At 35.6% G+C, this 23,951-nt stretch overlaps 1 protein-coding gene across 4 annotated transcripts in view; it reads left to right on the top strand.

Annotated features, from left to right (window-relative positions):
• Positions 1–23,951, top strand: part of LOC145693188 (sodium/hydrogen exchanger 9B2-like) — a 96,207-nt gene that overhangs the window by 18,636 nt on the left and 53,620 nt on the right. For 2 of the 4 annotated variants that reach the window (XM_081768961.1, XM_081768962.1), the window contains exons 2-4: positions 2,343–2,509; positions 6,775–6,832; positions 15,731–16,078. In XM_081768961.1, coding sequence (XP_081625087.1) covers positions 2,398–2,509; positions 6,775–6,832; positions 15,731–16,078 — 518 coding nt within the window. In that variant the 5' untranslated portion in view covers positions 2,343–2,397. Of the gene's footprint in view, positions 1–2,342; positions 2,611–6,774; positions 6,833–15,730; positions 16,079–23,951 lie in introns of those variants that run through there. The other 2 variants (XM_081768963.1, XM_081768964.1) reach the window with 2 other exon arrangements.

Below are 23,951 nucleotides of genomic sequence, written 5' to 3'. Positions count from 1 at the left end.
GGCTTTTTGTTTAAAGTAGGATCCGAACCAGTAATTTTGAAATTTTACGTCGGATCGCAGTCAAAATCTACAGCAAATTCCGAAGTCTCGTGCTTTTTTCCTCAAAATTTAATGTTAAAAGATCGAAAATTGCGTCCTGTAGCGTGGTACATACGTACAGACAGACGAACAAATTGAGATCAAATTGTCCCTGACACACGTTCGGCACTGATATTACAATAAGTGTCACAGTTTAATGGTTAGTTACACGGGTGAGTGCCATACCTTGAGCTTTCTCGCCTTGTCCCTTCATATAAAGTTTTTAAGAAAATTTAGAACGGAGGTGGACGAAGGGAGAGAGGGGCGAAATAAAATTTGCATAATATAATGAAAAAGAAATTGATGATAAAAAATTAATTATTACCTGAAGTTTTTAGTTGCATCTCAACCACATCACTGACGTTAGAATCATCAGAAGCAATTTTCGGATCAACACTTTTACCATTTGTTTGGGTTTCCAGTATTTTCATAGCATTGCATTATTCATAATGAATCTTCATTATTTGAAGTAAACCAACCATTTCTTTGTTACACGTTTTGCAACGAGCTCATATGGTCGTTTTCTCATCTGATAAAGTTTGAGTTATTTTAATAAATTTGCTCCAAATGATGCCCTTTTCTTTCTTCCCGTAAAGCTCATGTTAAACGATTCCAACTTGTACGGAGATTGAGAACCAACATGTACTGTATCAACAAATGCCTCCGATATTTTAATTTCAGAACCGCAATTTAGTAAATAAACTTTTGTTTGCTTTCTGAATACAACACAAAAATTTGTTTCCATGATAATTATTTTAGTTATTTTTTAATATCAGTTCTACAAGTAGTTCAACCTTCGACTACGACACTTTCTCGCAAGTCAACTGAGAAGCATTTAAACAATACAATAAACGTTAAAAACAAGGGTGAAAAAGAGGCAAATTGTAGATCACCACATTGATCCGCTGCAGACACGACAAATCAAAACATTCACATGGGAGGAAAATAGTCTTCTGAATGCAAGCGCTTTTGACAATTTTCTTTCTCTTGCAGATTTTTTTTACAAAAATAAAATAAAAATAAACATATGCTTAAAACAAGTCTTGAAAAATACACGTGTTTAAAAGAAAATGTTTAAAACGTATTGCAAAATTTGTTTTAAACATTTTGTTTAAATAAAACAACCCTGTTTGACAGTGCTCCCAAACTAACATCAAGTTATAATTTTTCAAATCGCATTACATCGGATTATGACATATTTCAAATCTACATATTAGACAAAAACTTAAAATGCAACACTTCTTATTCAGTGGTGCACAAATTACCACAAATATCAGAATCTGGGGGACTTCTACGTTTGCGATACTACAGCGTCTTTACAAATGCGTCCGAATTTTGGAGGCTTCTACGTTAAGCCCATGAAAGTTACTGGTTGTAAAAATTACTCGAAACAAGAACTAATGTCTTAAATGAACTTATGTTCCCCTGACAAACGACGCCGGGGAGCTGACTTACTCTACCTGTATGAGATCATGAATGGCAAAATTGACTGAATTTTTACTATCGCAAATTAACTTCCGTGTTCTTCAGCGGCGAACTCACTCTCTCAACGTGCTAACTTATGAGACACCTAGGTTATCGATTTGTAAAGCGCTCCTTGTTTTATAGGCTAGCGCACGATTATAATACATTGTCAACAGGATGTAACATTTTTATCTCTGAGAGAAATTTTAGAACTCAGTTGACGAGAACTTTGTATATTGAGAGTTGAATCTTTTTTTAAATTTTATTCTTTTATATTCATAGTTGAACCTTTTTTGTGTTTTATTCTTTTATGTTTTTGTTGTTGTTTTTTCTTTGCCTTTATGTTGTAAAGTTTCAACTAATTGGCCTAGTGCTGTATGAAACTTTGTGAATAAATAAATAAATAAATTCAACAACATTGGGTAATGTGAAAAGGTACGTATATACATCCATAAAATTTTCGGAAACTGACAATTGTTGCTTCTGAAATAATCTCAAATCATACGGAAGTAGTAGTAGTAGTAGTAGTAGTAATAATGATAATAATAATAATAATAATAATAATAATAATAATAATAATAATAATAATAATAATAATAATAATAATAATAATAATAATAATAAGCTCTTTCGAGAAATAATAAGAAAACCCTTTTGAGAAATATTTCAGCCTTCGCCGTATATCAAGAAAATTGTGTCTCTGGATGTTTTTTTACTTAAGAATTTTGCCAATTTGTTTTGTTCATGGGAAATTTACTTGCAGATTGGTTACTTATTTATCTTTTCACGTATATTTTCAGAGGAAACGTTGAAATTTTCGTCTGTTTGTGGCATTAAAGAAGTCTTATAATCAGGATGAAAAGGGATGAAACGTGTGAGGTTGAAGACCAAGAGACCCTTCGATTGTCACCCACACCCTCGCAAGGTGACGAAACAACCAGCGAATTGCATTCAAAGTCGTACTTCTGTAAGAAATATCAAACTTATTTCTGCATGTGTATGATGGAATGCATGCTGAATTCTGCGCAATTTGTGTTTCTTGCACAACTATAATTACAATAGCATTTGGTTGGTACTTGCTAGAATTCCTAGCAGTAGCGTAGAGGAGTAGAGTTGGTCATTGAAATTGTTGCATTTTATTTGAAGTAATCATATTTCTCTGAGTAATTTTGGTACTGTTCTTCGAGAGTAATATTTTACTTCTTTATATCAGCGTTTCTCAAACCCGTTTCAAGTGCGCATCACTTATAAAATCAGAATACTCTACGAACCATCCTACTCTTGTCCCCTGCGAAGGCACATTTATTACTTTTTATATTTTGATTAGATACCAGTATATTTATATTTTTAGAATAGCGTTAATAAAAATTCCTTTAATTTTATATTGGTAGAAGAAATAAAATAATCCATCTATATAAGCTATTAGATTTTGAATAACTTTTACCATATTAAATTGTAAGATTTATTATTTATATAATCTATTTTATATCTGTGTGAGACTATCGGCTATAATGTGTAATAAACAGTTCACTTGAATTTTATTTTTTCTGTATTTTATGGCCTAATGTTTAATCTAAGAGGGTTTCAAGGGCAGATTACGAGGACCATTTGTAGTCGGCGGACGGCAGTTTGACAAACACTACTTTAGATAATTAAAGATGCAATTACAAAACGCATGCGTGTTTAGTCACGAGAGAGTCCGGGGATACCTGCCCACCAGAGCCTCAGTTTTAAGTGATCCTAACAATGGTAAACAGGTATAAATGATGCAGTTCCTTGTTATGAAGTTTTCGCCATTCCCTATTGCAGTTCCAAATATTCGCCCCATGATTATTTTTTAAAATACTTTCAGTATGCATCCTTTCCTCAAATTAGGCGACCATGTTTTGCAACCATATAGCACGAAAAGCATAATTATGGTTTTATATATTTTAAGTTTTTCACAAAAATAAAGAGTTAGGACTAAATAATAACATGAATTTCCGCTTTCAGTCGATTTACTTTCTTCGTAGATATGGATTTGGTCTGTTAATGTTGATCGCAGATACTTGTTAGTGTTCACACTGTCAAAAGTATTGCTCGATATTTTAATATATGAAGTTCTACAAGCAACATAATTTCCTAACAAACAACATGCATGAAGAATATGACAATTGTTCATTGAAACGTAGCGTCAAATTGCCGTTTTACCAATTAGGTGCTTACGTAAATACAATTTTATCTTGTATTGTCACGGTGAATGATCTGAAATAAAACATTTAACATCCTACGAATATGCTCAGAGGACTAAAGGAGGCGGATAATAAATAAGGCAGGTGAATAATGTGAAAGAATTGATAAGTAGAAGAGAGTGAGAAAATCCAAGAAAATCCCCGAGATCGTCCATTACAAATTCGTGTGGTCTAGGACAAGACAAGAAGTGAATGCTGTACTTAGATATGCATACACACTTAATAATTAAAAGGTCAGGTAGCATTCGGATGTTATTTATTGAAGGAGCTAATGCATTTTGCCTTATCTTTCAGTCGTAAGCTAATGAATAATAAATCTCAAACAAATACAAATACATATCTGTTTGTTCTCAGTAAACAAGCGATGTCGTCATACATTTACAAACTCGTTCAGTTGCTACATAGTTATATGCGTATACGTACATTAGGAATTAGATACACATATTCTGCATATGAATGTATCAACATCGCTGAAACGGTATATGTAATTATAGTGTGGGAGTAAGCTCGGTTTATGTGCTGTAACTAATTATTACCATGTGCCATGCTGGTAAGTAAGTCTTAAGCCATTCTAATGTAGTAGAGTGGGGCCGCGGTGGCTCAGTGGTAGAGCGTTCACCTCTGGTGCTTGGGGTGCCGGGTTCGATCCCAGTCCCCGCCAAGTGGACTTTGTGAATTAAATGGTGGACAAACACCGTGTGCGTGGGTTCTCTCGGGGTTCTCCCGTTTCCTCCCACTTTCTTCATTCCACCATTTAATTCATTACTCATCATCACCGTCTCCTTTAGCCTACCGGCATAAACGTGGGATGTAAAACTCAAAGATTTCATTTCATTTTCTAATGTAGTAGAGTAAATTACAATGTTGTTTCTTGTTAGAATTCTTATTATTATTAAGTATTCTGCCTTTCGGCAGGTTCTGGGACTAATGATTTTTAAGATTTGGGCCTGGAAATATTTCTTCCACGTTTCTCGATCTTCAGCTTCCTCTTTTAACTCCCAATATTTTTCTATTTTTCAGATTATCGATCAGTTATGTTCTTTTTCTTCCTATGCCTCGTTTTCCTTCCATCTTGCCTTCTGTGGTGGTATAAAGACAATTTCTTCGCAAGATGTATCCAATCCAATTGCCCTTCCGACGGATCTGGCTAGAAGTGTCCTCTTCTCTCCTATTCATTTCAAAACATCTTTGTTTGTTGTTCTTTCTGTCCATTTTATCTTCTTCATTTTTCTGCAACACACATTTCGAAGCTCTCTAAATATTTCTTCTCTAACTTCCGTAATGTCCAAGTCTCTGAACCATACAGTCCAATGCACCATATGTAGCACTTGACCAACTATTTTCTAAATCCAGCATTAAGCCTGCTAGTTAAGAGTGATCTTTTCTCGTTGAATACTTCTTTGGTTATGGATATTCTTGATCTAGTCTCTTTGGTCAAGAATTTCATTTGATAGAATATCATTTGATGTGACGATCGCAAAATATGAAAGAAAATTAGATTTATAAAGTAGTGAAAATAGTTTGAAGACAAACAACAGAGTAAAGTAATTGGATAATATACAGCTGGCTCTTAGGGAGGTGGGTGACTATAATTTTGATAGATCGGTTTAGCGCAAGGTATAATATAAAGAGGAGCTTTTCCTTCTGTGGCGTTAAACTTATGGATCTCTTTAAGCTGTAAAGTTTTAAGTGTGAGTCTTTTGTGGTTTGCATTTTGTACAACACCGAGGTTATGAAGAATGGGACATATTAACGTGGACTCTGTATCACGATTGGGGTTCGAATCCGTTTCAGTTGGCGGGTTATCGGAACGTCAACCTTCACAGTATAGGCTGTCCATCACCACACTTTCTCATCTTCAGGAGAAGTAGATTACAGAACCACATTTTATGGGATTTGCTTGGGAAATGGTTACATACATGTATTTAGGTTTCGTACTAGTGATGTTAAAATCCGAAAAATAAATTTTTCGTATATTGGAATGAAATTGGTTATTTAAAGAATCGTTCGAATATTTGAATAGCAGGTTAGCAGCAGAAAAATATTCGAATAATTACAAAGATAACTTTAACAGTTCTATTTTAACCTTTTTATTTGAGGTATGTCTTTCAACTTGATGTATAAACAACAAAGCGTTTTGTATTGTTTAGAATTCTTATAAAATAACAGTTGTTACTCTTTAAGAATAACTATTCTATCAGGCCTTGTTTCTATATTGTGAAACTAAACACAACACACTGAGAAAGGCTATATGATGATATATATATATAACACAATCACGTACAATCACAAACACACAAGAAACAACAAGTGTCAACACAACAATTGTGTCTTCATCAAACTTCCATTCCTTCTAGCTACTTGGGAAAGAATAGGAGACCTAAACACAGATGAAAAAGAGAGGAAAAGAGATTTAAAGAAGTTCTGGACACAATTAAGGAGAAGTGGATGCAATGAAGAGGATAGAGTAAGAAGAAGCGTTTACGTCCCAGTTATTGTGTTGAAACTGTTATGTGATTGTGTGTTTTATATATATTATCACATAGTCTTGCTCAGTGTGTTGTTGTGTTTAGTCTTTAAGGATCTCTAAGCTGAAGCCAATCTCATTGTGTAAAACTACGTGTTCGAAGTAGTTTAAATCAACTTTAAACTCTCAATTAAGCGAATGAGTCTTAAATTGGATAGGGTAGAATATTGAATGAGGATCTTCATTGCATTTAAATCGCTACATACACATAATACTGTCGCAGTACTTCATGTTTGACAGCACACAGAGGGAGGGAAGATATTTTCTGGGTTTTAAGGGCTGTAAGTCGGGATTATACGAAAAGGAAAAAGCATAGGATAAGAATTTGTTCATGTCCAGTAAAATACTGCTTTCTTTGTTGAAAAGAAAATATGAACTAAAGCTGTACGGTAACTAACTTCATTCTATCAATAGTTACAGGAAATTATTATTATTTTAATATTATTTGTTATTTTTCAATTTTTATTTTTATAGGGCATTACAAAGCTACTGAAACAGCAGTGGATAACACACGCAATGCGGATGAAGCGAAGTAAGTAATTTTTATATATTGTCACCTTTTTCAGCCTTAAAGACTTAAGAGGTCATCCCGCAGATTCGACTGGATATTCAAAAGTTTTGGTGTCCAGGATTGTGAATCAATTAGTTACCTACTTGAACCAATTAGTATCGCACTCTGATCTAGAAACCCTGAGAAACGGATCATGGGAATAGATGTGCTGAATTAGAAGTCATATGGCTGTCCATAGCCAAGCGCCAGGTTTTGTTTATGTGCCTTTCAATCGTAAAAGAAATCTTTTGTATATTATATCTGACAAATATTAAACATCTTAATAATTCAGAGTTATTCGCATATAAGTATTATATACACCTTTTTTACCTTCTGTCTACATGCATCAGAATAAGATGCAGCGAGAAATATATTTTGTTTTCGTTCTTAGCACCTTACCATATGTAAAAGAACTAGATGAGGTGTTTCTTCTCTAACACAAAGGACAACACTGAACATTTATACAACTGGACGACATACTATACAAATAAGGTGTAATATCATTGGATGGCGTAGATTTACATGAATTTCGAGATAAGACAAATTGTATTTCTTAAGGGACAATGTGTACATGATTGCTGCCTTCCTGTATTAATTCAAAAGAATATGTAAATAATGTAGAAACAGTTTGGTAAATCCTAAGAAATGAGTTCATTTCTTTCTATAATATCCATATCAAAGAGAGGATTTTGCCAAAGCTTGTCTCTATTCAATGATTTAACAACATTTCCACATATTATATGTAGTTATATGTAATAATAATTTAGAAATATAATAATTTATTTTGTTTTGATATAGATTCAACGTCCCAGGGAATAGCTTCCATCTCCTTTCAGATCCCCATAATTTGGAAGTCTGTCGTAAACTACATTCATTTGTTTTTTAATGTACATTGGATACTATACATTTGTAGCAATCCCAACATGGCATCCGTGAAACATCTAGAATACCGTGGGACCAATTCAGGATGTTCACAAAGCACGTGTATTCACTCCAAGCAGTCATGCAATCAGTTATTTAAGTGAGACCGTGGTCGTATATATGCTGAATGACTGTCTGGGATATGGTGTCCCACACTTGCTGTAGATCTTGGCATAGCTGTGTGTGATGGTCATTGACGTAGACCAGTGGCGGTTGGCGCTATGTCACAATATCCCATATGTGCTCTTTATAAATTAGGTTTGGAGACCTAGCAGTCATAGGAGCATGCGTATACCGTATATAGAATACTGAGTTGCTTAAGTGATATGGAGATGCGCGTTGTTCTGCTAGGTGACCCGTATCGTGTACTTTCTTTGAGGTTTTACAATGGGGTCTGTTGCTTAGAATTGGTATTATTCAGAGACCAGGGAGTGAATTCAGCCCAGCTTAAAGAATATTTTTCAGGTGTACTTTAAACAGATTGGTTTTCATGAAACATGGCGTACATTCCTTGGTTCTTAAAAATTATTACTATTCGTTGAGGTTGAAATAGGAGCAAAGTGAATAGTATGGTGATTTTTAAAAAAAACAATACGTGCTTTTACACTGCACTACATCATTAATATACGTAAAAAATCATTTAATTTAGCGTATTGTGTGCACTCTATCTATTTATGTTTAGCACAACAGGCTGTAGAAGTGGCTTCAGATTTATTGTAACGAATTTGACATTTTTATCAGTTTAAGAAATGCCTCGATGGCACCAGCGGTTGTGTTTGATGTGCAAACTTGTCTATTATCTCATCGATGTCCCTGCATCTAACAAGGAGTCTTACGGAAGTGTCACTTACCGATTTGAATAAAGCTTTGCATACTTGTAGAACATCGGAAAATAATCGACACGTGTATTTTCTTTTTTATTTCGGCAATGGTGCGGGTTTAAGGGTAGAAACCACCCTTTGAACGTTAGAGGCGATCTCCAAGCATAGATAGAAACAACCATTTAATGTAGAATAAAATTACTGTCAAGGGGAAGGGTAGGGAGAGCTGATTCAGAATCTGATGTCAAAATTACAAAATTCAAAATAGCGGATCCAATATGGTGATTACAATTGCTAAAAGTCTGGTGGTTTGAAATGCTCTTCAGTTAGCCAAGAACAATTATAGCTGGCAGAGGTTACTGCGAGAAAGTTGCAGACCGATTTGAAACCCCTTTCTGTATTTATTTTAACGGGATGCTTGATTGAAGTGAAGTTCTGCATCTCTCACTATTCGGGGTGCTTATTTGAAGTGTACCCTCTCGCCCCTCAATATTCGGGGTGCTTATTTATAGTGATTTATAGTATATTTTAGTCCCGTGTTAAACCTTGAAGAACAGTAGGTAGGGACAGTAGGTTTAATTTTGATAATACAATTTATTCGTACTTTAACTCCGATGCCCGAAATTTTCGTCTTCAGTTTCTTTACCGTTAAAATAGATTGTTAAATATAATAGTGAAGCTGAAAGTAGATTTGAGTTTAACGTCCCTTTTAGCAGCGAAGCTATATGAGACGGAACCTACTGAAATCCGAATCACATTAGCTCCCGCCGGGAAGGGCTGAAAAAAGGATCACAATTTCGACTCGATTATATAACGACTGATTAAATCTAACCATCGATTGGTTCAGTATTGTAATGAAAGAATTTTCGTCGCTTCATGGCCAACACTAGTTTGTCCAGTGAGTGAGAGTTTTGTGATGAGTAGAATTAAAAGATAATCACACGCCGTGTTGCGAAATGTCGCGGCCTGAAAACAAAAGACAAATAACCCAATGCTACCTGGGGTATATGGCGTTGTATTCTCTACCTAGGTGGCGTTGTATAATCTCGCCTGCTGTATGTAAGCGAGCGCCTAGCCTTATTCCCTACTAACGTTGATCGAAGTTGGCAGTGGTAATCGTGAAAGCTGTATTCGGCAGTCTAAAGGTAATGCAACTTTTATAACATATTCGCTGAGACATTTGATTTCGATAGATATTTTTCTCGTAAAATAGCACATTTGCTCATCATTATGACAAACACCACATTACATTTTTCGTTTTTTTTTTTTTTTCTATCTTTTGTTTGTATAATATGTTAATAAATCCGAAAAATCTTTTAAAACTTTCGACAGTAACTTTCGACCACCGCCAATATAATTTAGAATCCTCTATAAATGATGACGAGAGAGCGTTTAGTTCACAGCTTGAATGTTTGATTAAGGATTCAATTGGCAATTCGTTGTTTATAGAAACTTATGATACTTTGCACTTAGAAAAAGATCATTTGATTATTCAATGAGAACCATGTGCAATTGAAGGCAGCAATGACAATACATTTAAAATAGAAATACACTCCAGTTTCCAATTACACGAATGTGAAGACAAAGACATTGATGACGTATAAAAGAGGAAGGCTGTTGAGTATTGGAAATGGGGAAGAAAACATAAATTAAAATTTGAAACAGTTAAAAATTTTTAAACGATTGACTTCGAAGCATCAATTATAAAGGTGGAAAGAACAGATTGCCTGTGGCGGAAATCGACCAGTAATTGTAATCACCATATTGGATCTTTCATTTTGAATTTTGTAATTTGAACGTCAGATTCTGAATTAGCTCCCGTAACACCCACGGGCAGTATGTTTTCTCGCACATTAAATGATTGTTTTCTGTCTATGCTTAGAGACCATCCCTACCGTTCAAAGGGTGGTTTCTATCCTTAAACACGCACCATTGCCGAAATAAAAAATACGTGTCGATTATCTTTCGATGTTCTACAAGTAAACAAAGTTTCATTCAAATCGGTGAGTGACACTTGTGCAAATCTCCTTGTAAATTTCCACTGAAGAAAACTGCGCTGAAGCACAGTTTTATCAGGTGCATTCCATTCTTGACAGGTTTTCGAAAGACTGTTGTGTGTGCGTAGCTGTCGAAGTTTAACGTTTGTTTGAACAACGGAAACCCTCAAAAATCCATGCGGGATGCATCAAAGAATTGCATAAAAATGTTTAAAAAGAGATTGCTTGAATTCCCATTTTACGTGCTGTCTGCTTCATGCATGTCACCGCCGTTAACTTCGCTTCATGACTGGAATCTTGTTCTGATAAATGAGAACGTGAGATGTGCCACTGTTCTGTAGGGATGAAATACCATGGCGGTATAGTGGGTCCAAAACATTCGTCTGGTAAATTCTCGAGGATCTTGCCTTGATCTTGGTATTAACATAGATCTTCGCGTTTTAGTTCACTCTACGCAGCCATTACAGCAGTAATTATAAAGCAGTGTAGAAAAATCGGCAAATTCATATTCTCGGTCAGAAGGACCTCTGGAATCATGGAAACGATAGAAAATGGCTCTCTTGTTATCACATTCCCACAGATATACTCGTGCCTCGTCTAGAGTCAGTGCAAACCTGTTATCTGCAAGATGGTGTTCGACTGTTCGTCTTCCCCTCCAGGGTTCCCACATATCTGGAAAATCAAGAAAAGTGAGGGAATGTCAGGAAATTTTATTTTTGTCACGGAAATTACTGAAAAGTTCTTTGATATCAGGCAAATTATTGAAAAGTTCTTTAATGTCAAGGAAACAAAGTAGTCGTTCTCGATAATGAAAGCAGCTTTGAAGTAATAAGTTATCTGGGATTTAGAGATTAATCAATACAACAATATAGAATAATAGGTTACAGATGCATTAAGTTGTATCCAGGGTGTGTTGTGCCATGATTTATGGTTATGGTCGTAACTCTGAAACCACTATAACTACAACATCTTGAATCCCTTAATGTAGACAGTGTGGCGTCTCTGACTTTCTGAACTGAGATGCATACGTCTATTTAACCGACTTGAAAAAAAGGACGAAGTTCTCAGTTCGACTCGTTTATATGTATGTTGTACATATGTTTCGACACAGGTTCACCGATTTTATATATTTATTTATTTTTCAAATGTATTTTTTTCCGTTGCTTTCATATATATTTCAAGAGGATATAACAATAGTCTTCAGAGCTAGACCATGAAACTGCTCGGTAGTTGACAGTGTTCATACCATAATTGTGATCCGACATAGGTGCACCAATTTTGTTGATTTTTTTTTTTTTTGTTTGTTTGTTTTGAAAAAATATGCTTTCGCGCTAGTTTCATATAAATTTCATTAGAATCTGGTGATTCAACGGAGCAAAACCATGAAACTTCTCAACGGTTGATAGTGTTAATATCGTAATTAAGCGACTTCATTGTGTGCATGCTTACGCATAATTTCAACATAGATGTACCAATTTTGATTATTCTTTTTAGTTTCAAAGAGTATACTTTCTTTTGGGTTTCATATAAATTTTATCAGGATCTAATGTCAGTTTTTGAAGTTGGACCGTGAAACTCGTTAACAGGTAATAGTCTTAATGCCATGTATATGCTCACATATAATTCCTTATTTCGTAGGCTAGGCCATTTTATAGGCAGTTAGTGTCCTACCATTAATTTAGGCATCTAACTAAACTAATAGAATTATGAGAAAGTGGAAAAATTAAACAATCTTTTGTCAGGAGAATAGGCAAACCTTCAGCAGGGAAAATAGTTTACAAAACTCTACGGTAGCCTTGTTTATGCTTCTTTCCCAGATGTAAGTCTTGCGTAATAATGCGATATTCAGTCGCGGGTGAACGTTGTACTGTCCTTGGTATTCTTTGAGACGGTTAGCTTTCGCGTCGCACCAAGGAACGCTCTTTTTGCACTACGTCGAGGATATGCCGGAGCCTTCGATATCTACGATGCCCAATATTGGAGAGCCCAGCAATATCAAGGGGCCAGTTTTGCTGCGATTCAGCTCAGCGTTGATCCCTTTCTTTGAAACACGGAATTTTTTTTTTTTGTCTTACACTTATTTGACTTAGTACTATAATCAGTGTCGGAAAGGTTACGAATGTAGCTTTCCCAAAAGGCTCGGATACATATTATCACATACATACACAACGTTGGTAATAGTGGTGTATGTCCTTCCTGCAAGTACACACACACAGCACTTTCGACCTTACCATGTAATAATAATTTATGTAAGATGAAAAGATTTTCGGGCGCCTTCTTTATTTCAAAGTATGCGTACTGTAGTTCAATATTAGTCACGGATAGGATAAAATTAAGATCTTCTGTAATTCCATCAGTGATGTAATGTAAGCAATGTAAGGTAATGTAAGGTAATGTAAGCGTTCCATCAGTGTACATTAGGAGTTTTATTGATATTATTTAAATCATAACACTTTGTTGCTATGTATTTGGTGTTCAGATATAATTTATATTCGATATTACATAACTGGAATAGTGTTTCATTTGAATGATATAATTTTGAAATTCCTCCTAAACTCATCATAAAACTACGATTTCTGTAAACATTATTTGACAGTTTCAGTATAATATCCATACTGAAACTTATATATGAGCCAACAAATAAGTGTTAGAATAGGGGAAGAAATGACACAGAAGAGTGCAATTGGGAGGGGAGTTTGACAGGGTAGTTTTCTTTTGCCAACATTATTTAATATATATCTAGAAGAAACAATGAGAAAGAGCCTACATAATAAAGATGATGTTTCGGTAGGAGGTAGAATGATTAGAGTACACACGATTTGTAGATGATATGACGGTTGTTGCGGAATTTGAAAAGAAAATTAAAAAGATGTTAGAAAACTTCAGGAAGGGTTGTGAAGAATATGGATGAAAGTAAATGTTAGAAAAGCAAAAGTCGTGGTGATTGGAAAGAAGCGGTCGGTGTCAAATATAAAAGTAGAAAGGGAGAAAATAGAACAGATAATTAGTTTTCGATACCTGGGTAATACTGTTAGTGATGATATGAAGTGTGAATGAATAAAAGCAAAGATAGGATAGAGTTTGAACTTGGGATGGCACGCATAAGAAGCGAGCACTATGTTATTAGATTACGGAGAAGTCCTAGAATTGTAAACTACAATAACCGTGTTAAAATCAGATTATTCTAACGTCTAATTAAGAAAAAATAAGTTGGAACTGTCAGCGAAGATCCGACCTGGGATTTCCCAAGTTCGAGACGATATTTACCTATCTTGTTAGATGGTACAGACAGAAGTTTTCTTCAGAAACAAGTTCAGATTCAAATAAAACGTGAATAATAAAATAAGTAGATAAAGTACTGAGGCTTATTTTTCGAAATAGGAATCTGGATAACATACAAAATTATCAGTAGTCATTCTCCTTAGCTAAATAACTAATGCGTATGGTATTAGGTTCGATTCCTGGTAAGAGCGCAAATTATCGGATGAAACCTATGTAGTATTTGGGATTTTATTTTAACTGTACGTCCTGTCTTATACTTCGAGTGGAAAAGAACAAAAAAACCAGATCAAACATCAGTGTCCTACGTAAAACTACCTGTTCTGCATTGAAACGAGTTCTCTGGTAATTGCACATTAAAAGTAGACGTCTATTAGCACTATCATGAGCAGAACTCAAATATGTACCGCAAATTGTAATTTATGTTACAATCAAACAATATTGCTCAAAATGCCCTCTTCTGTTTCTTGCAGGTGGGATCATATTCCAACTATCTTTATGCACAACATTAATGTTAAATGTTGGAATCTAGTATACTTGTATACTTATCAGGTTCATTAAAAAAGAAATCACGGGTTTCCCCAATAGATACAATTCAGACGCAGACCTAAAAAAATACACTCTGTGTTTTACTGAATACATCACTCTTGAAGAAAAAAACACAATTATAATCTGTAACAGTCATCATTTGAGATGTGCTAACCTTTCACAATCTCACGAGAAACTAATAAACTATTCGTGGCACAAATGCAACAACAACACAGGAAGTCAGAGAGAAAGTATACTTCAGTCTGGCCGGGTCCATTTTAAGTTACTACAAGAGGAATGACGAATGTCCTTGAACTTCTGTTCTATTTTGAGTCATGGTCTGTGAACTGGTACTGTATCACAATTATCTAAGGTGGTAAATAGTTCTAGTTTGAGCATCGAGAGTCTAGAACTGTCTTTAGTAAAGTATACGTGCGAAAAAAAAAGCTGATCAATTAAGTACTGATATTTAATATTGTAATAAAATTCTTGCTTGCAAGTACTCACCAGCCAAAAAATCTACTAGCCAGACCATTTTGTAGTCACAGTGTTTATACAAATAAACAAAAATCACTTTTCGACACAGCAAACATACCAATACATTTTTTTATTTTGTTTATTGGCATGCCTCTTACAAATTAAAAAAGAGTGGCATCTGCTGTTTACTCTTGAATTTACGTTTTTGATTGATCGGACTTTACTCGCTAAATGTAAAAAAATACTCGCCACTGGCGAGCAGGCGAGTGGATTTTTCAAGCCCTGATTATAGTCATAGTACTGTTCACAGACAAAGGGGTATTCCATGAAATGTGTTAATGTACTCATTTCTAAATCTTTTAAGAAGACAATAATAATAAACTTGTCTTTTAAACTTTTTTTTTTTTTTTTTTTTTAACATGAGCCAACTGGCTGAGCTGACAGTTCAAACCCTGTAATAGACACTGAAATAAAATTAAACCCGTCAAAGACGATGACTTTTGGTTTCACAGAATTATATCTTACTTACTAGGAAATTGATGCATATCATTCTAGTTCGGAAAAAAAAAATGTGGGTAACTTAAACAGGGTTTCGTTGTATTAGTAGTATGCTTTACATAATATTCCGTTGTGCTGAAAATAACCTGGGCATCCACTTCCTTGCAAATTTCCTCTAGGACTTAAATAGATCTTAAATAGGTTATCTAGATCTTAAATAGATACTGAATATTTTAGACTTGCAGTGAATAAGTAAATGAATAAAAAGAAGGAAGGAAAACATGCCATTGCTTAGTATTATTTCGATATATATGACTGTACAGTGAATTATATACTAATTTTAGTCTTATTTTTTCTAGAATAAACGAAGATCGTGGATGTAAGTCCTGTTTGATATGGTTCATGGAACAAGTTCAACCGACCAAAATATGTCCGAACTATGGATGGCCAATGATAATTACAACGTCCGTTCTAATGTTATTTTTAACATGGGGAGTTTTATATACATTACTAGAAGACTTGGTAGTACCAGATTCTCAACTATTTAGGCTTATCTTCCTGGTTGTTAGTGCATATATAGGCGGAGTACTGATTAGCTTTATTCATCTACCACCTCTCCTGGGTATGCTGCTTGTTGGACTATTACTTCGGAATGTGCAGTTCTACTCGGTATCTGGTGTTTATGCTGATATTGTGATCGCATTAAGGCAAGTATAGTTAACTGTTTATTTGAAGAGAAAAGTTTTGGTGTTCAACCCACTAGTTTTCGATAGCTGGGTAGTATTATTAGTGATGATATGAAGTGCGAACCTAAAATAAAACTAGGGATAGGAACCTTAAGGAAGAAGAAAATCTGTTTTGTAGGACCTTGAATAAAGCATTGAGAAAAAGATTCATACAATGCTTCGTATGGAGTATTGTTCTGTTTATGGAAAGAACATGCACATTAGGAAAAATGATGAGAAATGACTGTAAGCTTTCGAAATGTAAGCGTGGAGAAGAATAGAGGGAATTAGTTGGGTCGAATGGAAGAGAAAAGAACAGTTTTAGATATTATTAAGAAGAGGAAGAGAAATTGGTTGGGACATTGGCTAAGAAGGAACTGTATCGCGAGGGACAGGAAAAGAGGGAGGGAGCGAAAAAAGCTACAACTGATGGATGATATCAAAATAGAAAATTTGTATATGAAGGTGAAAATGTTAGCGGAAGAGCATGAGCCTTTTCAGTTGCGGCAAAGGACCTGCCAATAATGGCAGAATACCTATGCTTATTATGATGATTCAGTTAGAGTACATGTAGTTTGAATCATTTTCTTTTCTTATGGTGATGACAATCAGTCCAAAGTGCATTCTACCATGGAAAAAGTGAATGGTTCTTAGTAAAGTATGGTGTGAAATGAGGCAATGTGCTGTGTGTGTATACTATTAAACTTCGTTATGGAGGTTATAGTTAAATAATAATAATAATAATAATAATAATAATAATAATAAAACAGAGGAATAGAAACATGTACATAGTTACAGACGATGTAATGAGTTTGGTAGGGTTCAAACAAGGATGAAGACAACTGGATGTTACTAGCAAAGTTTACAGAAGAATACGGTTTCCGTAGAAACCAAGAGAAATGTGGAATTCGGGTCGTTCAAGAAGCAAATAAATAAATAAATAAAGCTGTGATGGAAACTTCCGAATACCTTGATTCAGAAATGGAATAAGTGATCGAATGGGAAAAGAGATTACTAAGAGATAAGCAAGGAGAAAAGCTCCACGAAAGCGTGAAATATCTGAAATCGGGTTGGAACATCCTGAAAAAGCTAAAATGCTATTATGCAACGCTTACTTCGTATCTATAAATAAACAGCGCTGTGGAACCAGATAATGATGAAACCTAACAATGGAAATGAGACTTCCTAAGACACATTTTTTGAAAGATAAAAGAGAAGATCGAATAATAAGCAATCAATAATGGAGCATACAGAAAGGATTACAAAAACGTAGGTTACGTTGATATGAATATGTGGAAAGGATTAAAAAAGAATACTCACCTAAGAGGTTCCTATACATGAAATTAACAGAAAACTCGTTACGAGGAACACCAAGGAACATGGTAGAAGTAATATAATTATAAGATTTCAAAGTATGTAAATACGAGGAGGTGTCCGAAAATAAGTTTTTCCAGGCGACTGTGGACAGAAATGGGGATGCAAGACCAAAAATAGCATGTGACTTGTATGTAAGCATGTAAGCATAATAGCATGTAAGATCAAATGCACCTTTATTTTTCCACATAAATACCACGTACACCTTGTCTCAAAAAGGTTGAGCGCATTCTTTATTGGTGTTTTGAGGCAATAATTTTCTAAGTCCAACTTCGGGTATCTTCGGGAAAAAGTAAGCCAGGTTCGAACCTCCAAGCCAGCCTTTGCAATCGGGAAAAAGTTTGCAGATGTGTTTTTCTTCTTTTAAATATAATAAGACTTGTTACCAAGTGTTTAAAAAAGCAACATTGATTGAAATACTTAATGATACAATATTTCGAAACCTTTTATTAACGTCAGCAAATGCTTGTTTGTCATTTACCTTTCCATACGTAATGGAACATTTAAATACGTTAAAGAATCTTTCCATATGTAAAAGAATGCTCAAAGTTAAGACATAGAACATAATTATCGCCTGAGTACTAAAATAAAAGTCAAAGTAGAACAGAAACAGCGTTTGTAATGGATATGAATTTCATAATTATCTTGAGATCCGTTATACATCGCTAGAAGCATAGTTCTAGAACTCCTTGTGTTAGCTCATTGGTAAGCTGTCGGATTTCAAATCATAAGGTTGTGAGTTCGAATCCCGTCTAGGTTAATCCTTTTTTTAAATTATATTTTCCGCAATGCATGAAAAATTATATAAAATAATTACATTAGAATACACAAGTTGTGTATATATAACATAATCATTGCAGAACATAGTAATTATTATGTTTAAAATATAACATCTGAGATAATTTTCACAGTAGGTCGGTATTATATATGAGGATGTAAATACAAGTTAGGAAAATCGTTTAATAGCAATAAATAAGTTATGTAGTGTATTTATTTGCAGCTATTTGTCATACAGATGTAACTTCTCAATATTCTCATTACAGCATGTTATTTACATTCGTGAAACACATTATATTCCTACGGATATAGAAAGTCGTATCCAAAGTCGTATCCTGCTTCAAGACACACAACTTTTCCCGATCCCCTTAACGTCACGGGAAGAAACACAAATTCTCTTTAGAACGGAATGTCGTTACTTAGAGTCTCATTCGAATACGTTGAATATGCTTTCGTATATTCATCTCTCTCTCTCTCTCGCTTTGTTTATGTGTGTGCGTGTGTGTTGCGGAATATCCCAAGTTGAATATATTTGCCAAGTATATGAGAATGATTGTCATCGAATACCAGATATTGAAAGTCGTGTTTCTTCAGGTTGGGTTTGCGTGTTCATGTTAGCTCACTGGTAGAGTACGGACTTGCCAATGAAGAGGTCTTGAGTTCAAAGCCTACAGCTAATTATCATTCTTTTGTTAGTTGGATTGCACAGAAATCGGATACAAGGAGTGGTTTACTTCCAGAAATATTTTCAGAAGCGTTTAGGTAGCCCTGAAAAGGGCTGTTTTCGGGAGTTAAGGCGGGGACATTAATATTGTGTCCAAGACACTTCTGAATTTATTACACGCTCCATTCTTCTGGGCATGGAATCTATTAAATGGGTGACAAATCTATCTCCTTCTCCTACCTCCAGCCATGCTTCGGAAACAAGATGCCACAGGTCATCCTGAGTTCTTGGTGGATCTTCCTCAGGCCAACTTTCCCTTAGAGTACGCTTCACTTCTGCCCACATATTTTCCATGAGATTGAGGTCTGCTCCACGAGCGGCCAGTCGATTAAATCAATCTCAGGGTGCCCTGCGAACCATTCCTGAATCACAAGGGAAGTATGTATTGGCGACTGGTATTGCTGGAACTGAATTACACCATCAGGCTGAAATACTCGTACAGATAGCACCATGATATTACTGATAATGTCTAAGTACTGAGCATTGTCCAGATGTCCTTCAATTCTATGAAGCTGTCCTGCTCCGCGACTGGAAATCCAACCCGAACATAAAATAGATACATGGCCACTGCGATTGCAAGCAGCCACATATCCATGGTCATATCGGGTGCCTCTCGGACGATACACAAAACGGAGTCCCTCTTTTGATGTTGTGAATATGGATTCATCTGAGAAAACTACGTTTTCCCAATTGAGACCCACATTCGCCTGTGCAAACGCGAGACGGTAAATTTTGTGGTCGTCTGAGAGTTTTTCCTTCACGGCAGCAACACGGCCACGTAACCCTGCATGACGAAGCCTTCGCAGAGGTGTATGCTTACTACCAGGAAAGAGAGAAGCTTCCCTTAGCTGTCTAGACGTCCTTAGTGGGTCTAACTGGGCTTCGTTTACTAATCTCGCATCTTGGGCTTCGGTTGACACATGCGGACGACCAGGAGATCGTAAATTACCAGTCTGACCTGTAGCACCATATTTCCGAATCCATCGCCTTCCTATAGAGGCCGGGACACCTACTCGCCTGCTAGCTGCAGTTGCAGAATAACCTTCCAACTCCATTAAAGTAATTACTGCAGTACGTCTATCCATAGTTACCAATGTTCTGAGCTGTGAGAAGAAAGCAATAGGTAAAAGCTAGTACCTGACGTGTGATTGGTTACTTGCACGACACGCCTATTGTGGGGAACAGCGTTGCCAGATCTAGCATAATGATGCTAGATCTAGCATAATTTGCATGTCTCTAACATCTAGCATCTTGCTTTTAGCATCCTGCCCAAATCTAGCACAATTTCAGCAAGTTTATCAAAAAGCCGTAAAACCTGGAGATGAGAAAGAAGTTGGTCGTGGGAAGAAAAAGAACGGCAGAAATGTACCCTCTTCCATTGATTCATACAGTTGGTAAACCATACAGGCAGTCTTATTTTCCAAAGTAAGTTCGAAACGGCTTTGGGCTTTTTTGTGGCTCCACCCATGGTTTTCTAATCCTTTAACTCCGAGGCATGGGCGGAGCTATGGGGGCCATTCTCCCCTCAACTTTTTGACAACTTCACCATCTTTATTTCTGACTTCATGATCATATTTATTCCTGAAATGACAGCTCCGAGACCGACCAAAAATCTGCCTCCCTCCCCCAGTAGACGATTCCCAACTCCGCTTATGCTGCGAAGTAATTTTCTTTCAAAATATGTAAACAAAAACTTTGCATTCATTTATACGATATATACGCCATTGAGTCTGGCAACGACTGCAGTAATTTAGTTGAGTTAAAATTTTGGTGCGTGAAGTAATGAGTTCTATCCATGCATTCTTGCTCTCTGTGTATTTTAAGTTACGTTATCGTATCTCAACTTCGGTTTTTTAAACTCCTGAATTAGTAATTATGAGGATCTAGCATAATTTGACCGAATCTAGCATAAGTTCGATCAGGTTTTGGAATAATTCCGAGCTGTGAGTCTGGCAACGCTGGTGGGGAACGACTTGGTCAACGACTTGCGAAAGAAATCTGAAAATGGTGCGCCCTAATAATAATAATATTAAAACAGTTTTTATAAAGGAATATTAATACATACGAAAAGCTGTTTAAAGAATGAATTGTTATACTGACTTTACACGTATAAAAACATATACCATATACCAAACAGATTGAGCGATATGATGATAGCTGTTTTGAGACGAACACTTTCGAAGTCCAACTGCGGGTATCTTCGGAAAACAGCAAACTAAAGCTGCTGGTTCGAACCTCCAAAGCCAACCTTAGTAATCGGGAAACGATGTACAGATATGTTTTTCCTTCTGTTAAATATAATAAGACATGTTGAAATGGTATTAAGTGTAGAAAAAAGTAACATTGAAATACTTAATGATACAATATTTCGAGACTATGTATTCACACTCTCGTTTCGTCATTGTGATTTCCATACGGAAAAGAGCATTTACGTATGAGCTCAGTTATATTTCAGAAGCAGCTTCCGAAAAGCGGTCATGTTAGCTCAGTGGTACACCACCGAGCGTTTAAATCGTGAGTTCGATACCCGTTCAGGTGAAATTCTTTTATGATATTCTACTTTCCTCAATGCATGAAAATTATGTAAAATAGTTAAATTACAATTCATCAGTTGTATATATCAGTTGAATATATATATTCATATCATCAGTTGTATATATCAGTTGAATATATATATTCATATTATTTCACGACATAAGTAATTCTTATCTTTAAAATATAACATCTGAGGTATTGACAGAACGTCGGTGTGTTATGTGTGAATATTGAATACAAATTTAAAAAATCGTGTAATAGCAATAAATAAGTTATGTAATGTATTTATTTGCAGCTACTTTCATCGCAGATAACTTCTCAATATTCGCATTGCAGCATTTAGGTAGAGCATATCGAAAATCGGATCGTGGTCCAAGACAAAAAACTAGCTAGCCCCAAACTGTCACGTAAGAAATTCACGAATCGCAAAAGTAAAGTGAAGAGATTGAGAGCGGTAATTCCTTAATAGCTCTCTCTCAACTCTCTCTTATCTGCATTTATACACATAAAAGTGTATGTATGTATGTTCCAACATAACTCATGTATGCCTAGTTTCTCAACCTGGGAGTCGCGGCCCCTAGGGGATCGCGAAGGTAAGCGGAAGAGATAAATATAGTTAGAATCTAATACCAGAAATTATTTTTAAATATTATTTTTAATTTTGTTCTGATAGGCATACTTTTATTTTTTATACACACTGTAAAGAACAATAAAAAATAAGTCTACTGAACATTTTCAAAGGATGTAGAATTCGTGTTACTATTCGGTTCAAAGTCTCTTGTCGTCACGAATTCTGTCGAGAAATTTGAAGCTTAAAATATACAAAACGATAATCATGTCTGTTGTTCTGTATGGTTGCGAAACATGGTCGCTTACTCTGAGGGAAGAACATAGACTGAAAGTATTTGAGAACAAGATTCTGAGACGAATATTCGGACCCAAGAGGAACGGGAATGGGGAATGGCAGAAACTTCATAACGAGGAACTACATAATTTGTACGGTTTACCCAACATTGTTAGGGTAATCAAGTCTAGGAGGCTTAGGTGGGCATGTCATGTAGCTAGAATGGAAGAAAGTAGAAACGCTTTCAAAGTCTTGACTGGAAGACCAATCGGAAAACGACCATTAGGAAGACCTAGGCGCAGATGGGAGGACAATATTAAGATGGATCTCGCTGAGATAAGAATACAAAGTAGAAACTGGATCCAATTGGCTAAGGATAGAAATCAGTGTAGAGCTTTTGTGAACGCGGCATTGAACCTCCGGGTTCCATAGGCCATAGAGTTAGTTAGTTAGTAGAGTTGTATAAAAATGAATTTAAATCAAAGAGGTATGATATAAAACTAATGAGAACTGTATATAGAAATACTAGAAAAATACACATGCAACAAAACCTGCACATTGAAATACAATTAAAATTAAAACCTAATGAGATACCTAAGCATGGTGTAATTTCACTAGTGCAGCAATGCCCGGTTCAATCTTCATGACGAACATTATCAAGCCATTTTCAACTGATAAGCAATTTCTTATATTTTGTTTTAATGTTTACGATAAAAAAATACACTTTCGCACAAGTACGATATAGCAAATGGAATTATTACTTTTAAAGCAGCAATCACCAGACCAGGATATTCTTCTCTCCTCATCAGGCAGAACTTGTCCAAGTCTTCGTTACAAAAAAACAGTTGCAAAGACTTGTCGCATGATCATTCTATTATTTGGTCAAGAAGTTGTGGGCTTAGATCGGATACGTTAATGGCCTCTTCAATGAAGGAGTTTAACATCCATCTTGAACCAGCACCTTCGTCGTTGGGAATATAGATATTACAGTTACTCTATCCACTGTCAGTGCCGGGCGCCGAAAAAATTGGCCACACATTTCGGAGGAAGTGTGTTACTCATGTTAGGAAAGTGCATGTGCACATGTGTAAAATACAAGGAAAAACATAATAAAATGTGCTCAAAATTAAGGAAAGGTAGGGTTTATTTTGAAAATGTTATTGAGCTTCGTGCCAACCATGGTGGCGCTTCGTAGCTAGTCTGTCGATGTCACTCATATATACGGTGACATCGTACTATACTCTCGCCCCGGGCGCTGATTTTCCATGGCACTGTTCACTATAAACAAAAAAATGGATTCTACTATTATAGAAATAGGTATGTTAAAAATCCCACACAAGCTTATTATAAAACAAATTATAAAAGGGTCGCTGGCAAGAGCGTGTGATAAAAGGGGATCGTGATAGGAATTAGATTGAGAACCACTGGCCTAGAGTAATTTTAACCACATTTCTTATAGTTTCAAAAAGAGTGCTCTCGGGTTATCTATGGTGAATGGGAGGGGGATACATATAAAAGATTGCTAGAAAATGATCGATATTAGATTCATAGTTTTCGGGGTCGCTTAGATAAATAGTGAGACTTTCAATTTCGCTTAACTC

This window comes from Thermobia domestica, chromosome 8 (assembly GCF_964235325.1).
Source record: "Thermobia domestica chromosome 8, izTheDome1.hap1.1, whole genome shotgun sequence".
Taxonomy (NCBI): domain Eukaryota; kingdom Metazoa; phylum Arthropoda; class Insecta; order Zygentoma; family Lepismatidae; genus Thermobia; species Thermobia domestica.
The sequence above is the reverse complement of the archived record's forward strand: the minus strand, read 5'-3'. Positions and strand labels throughout refer to the sequence as shown.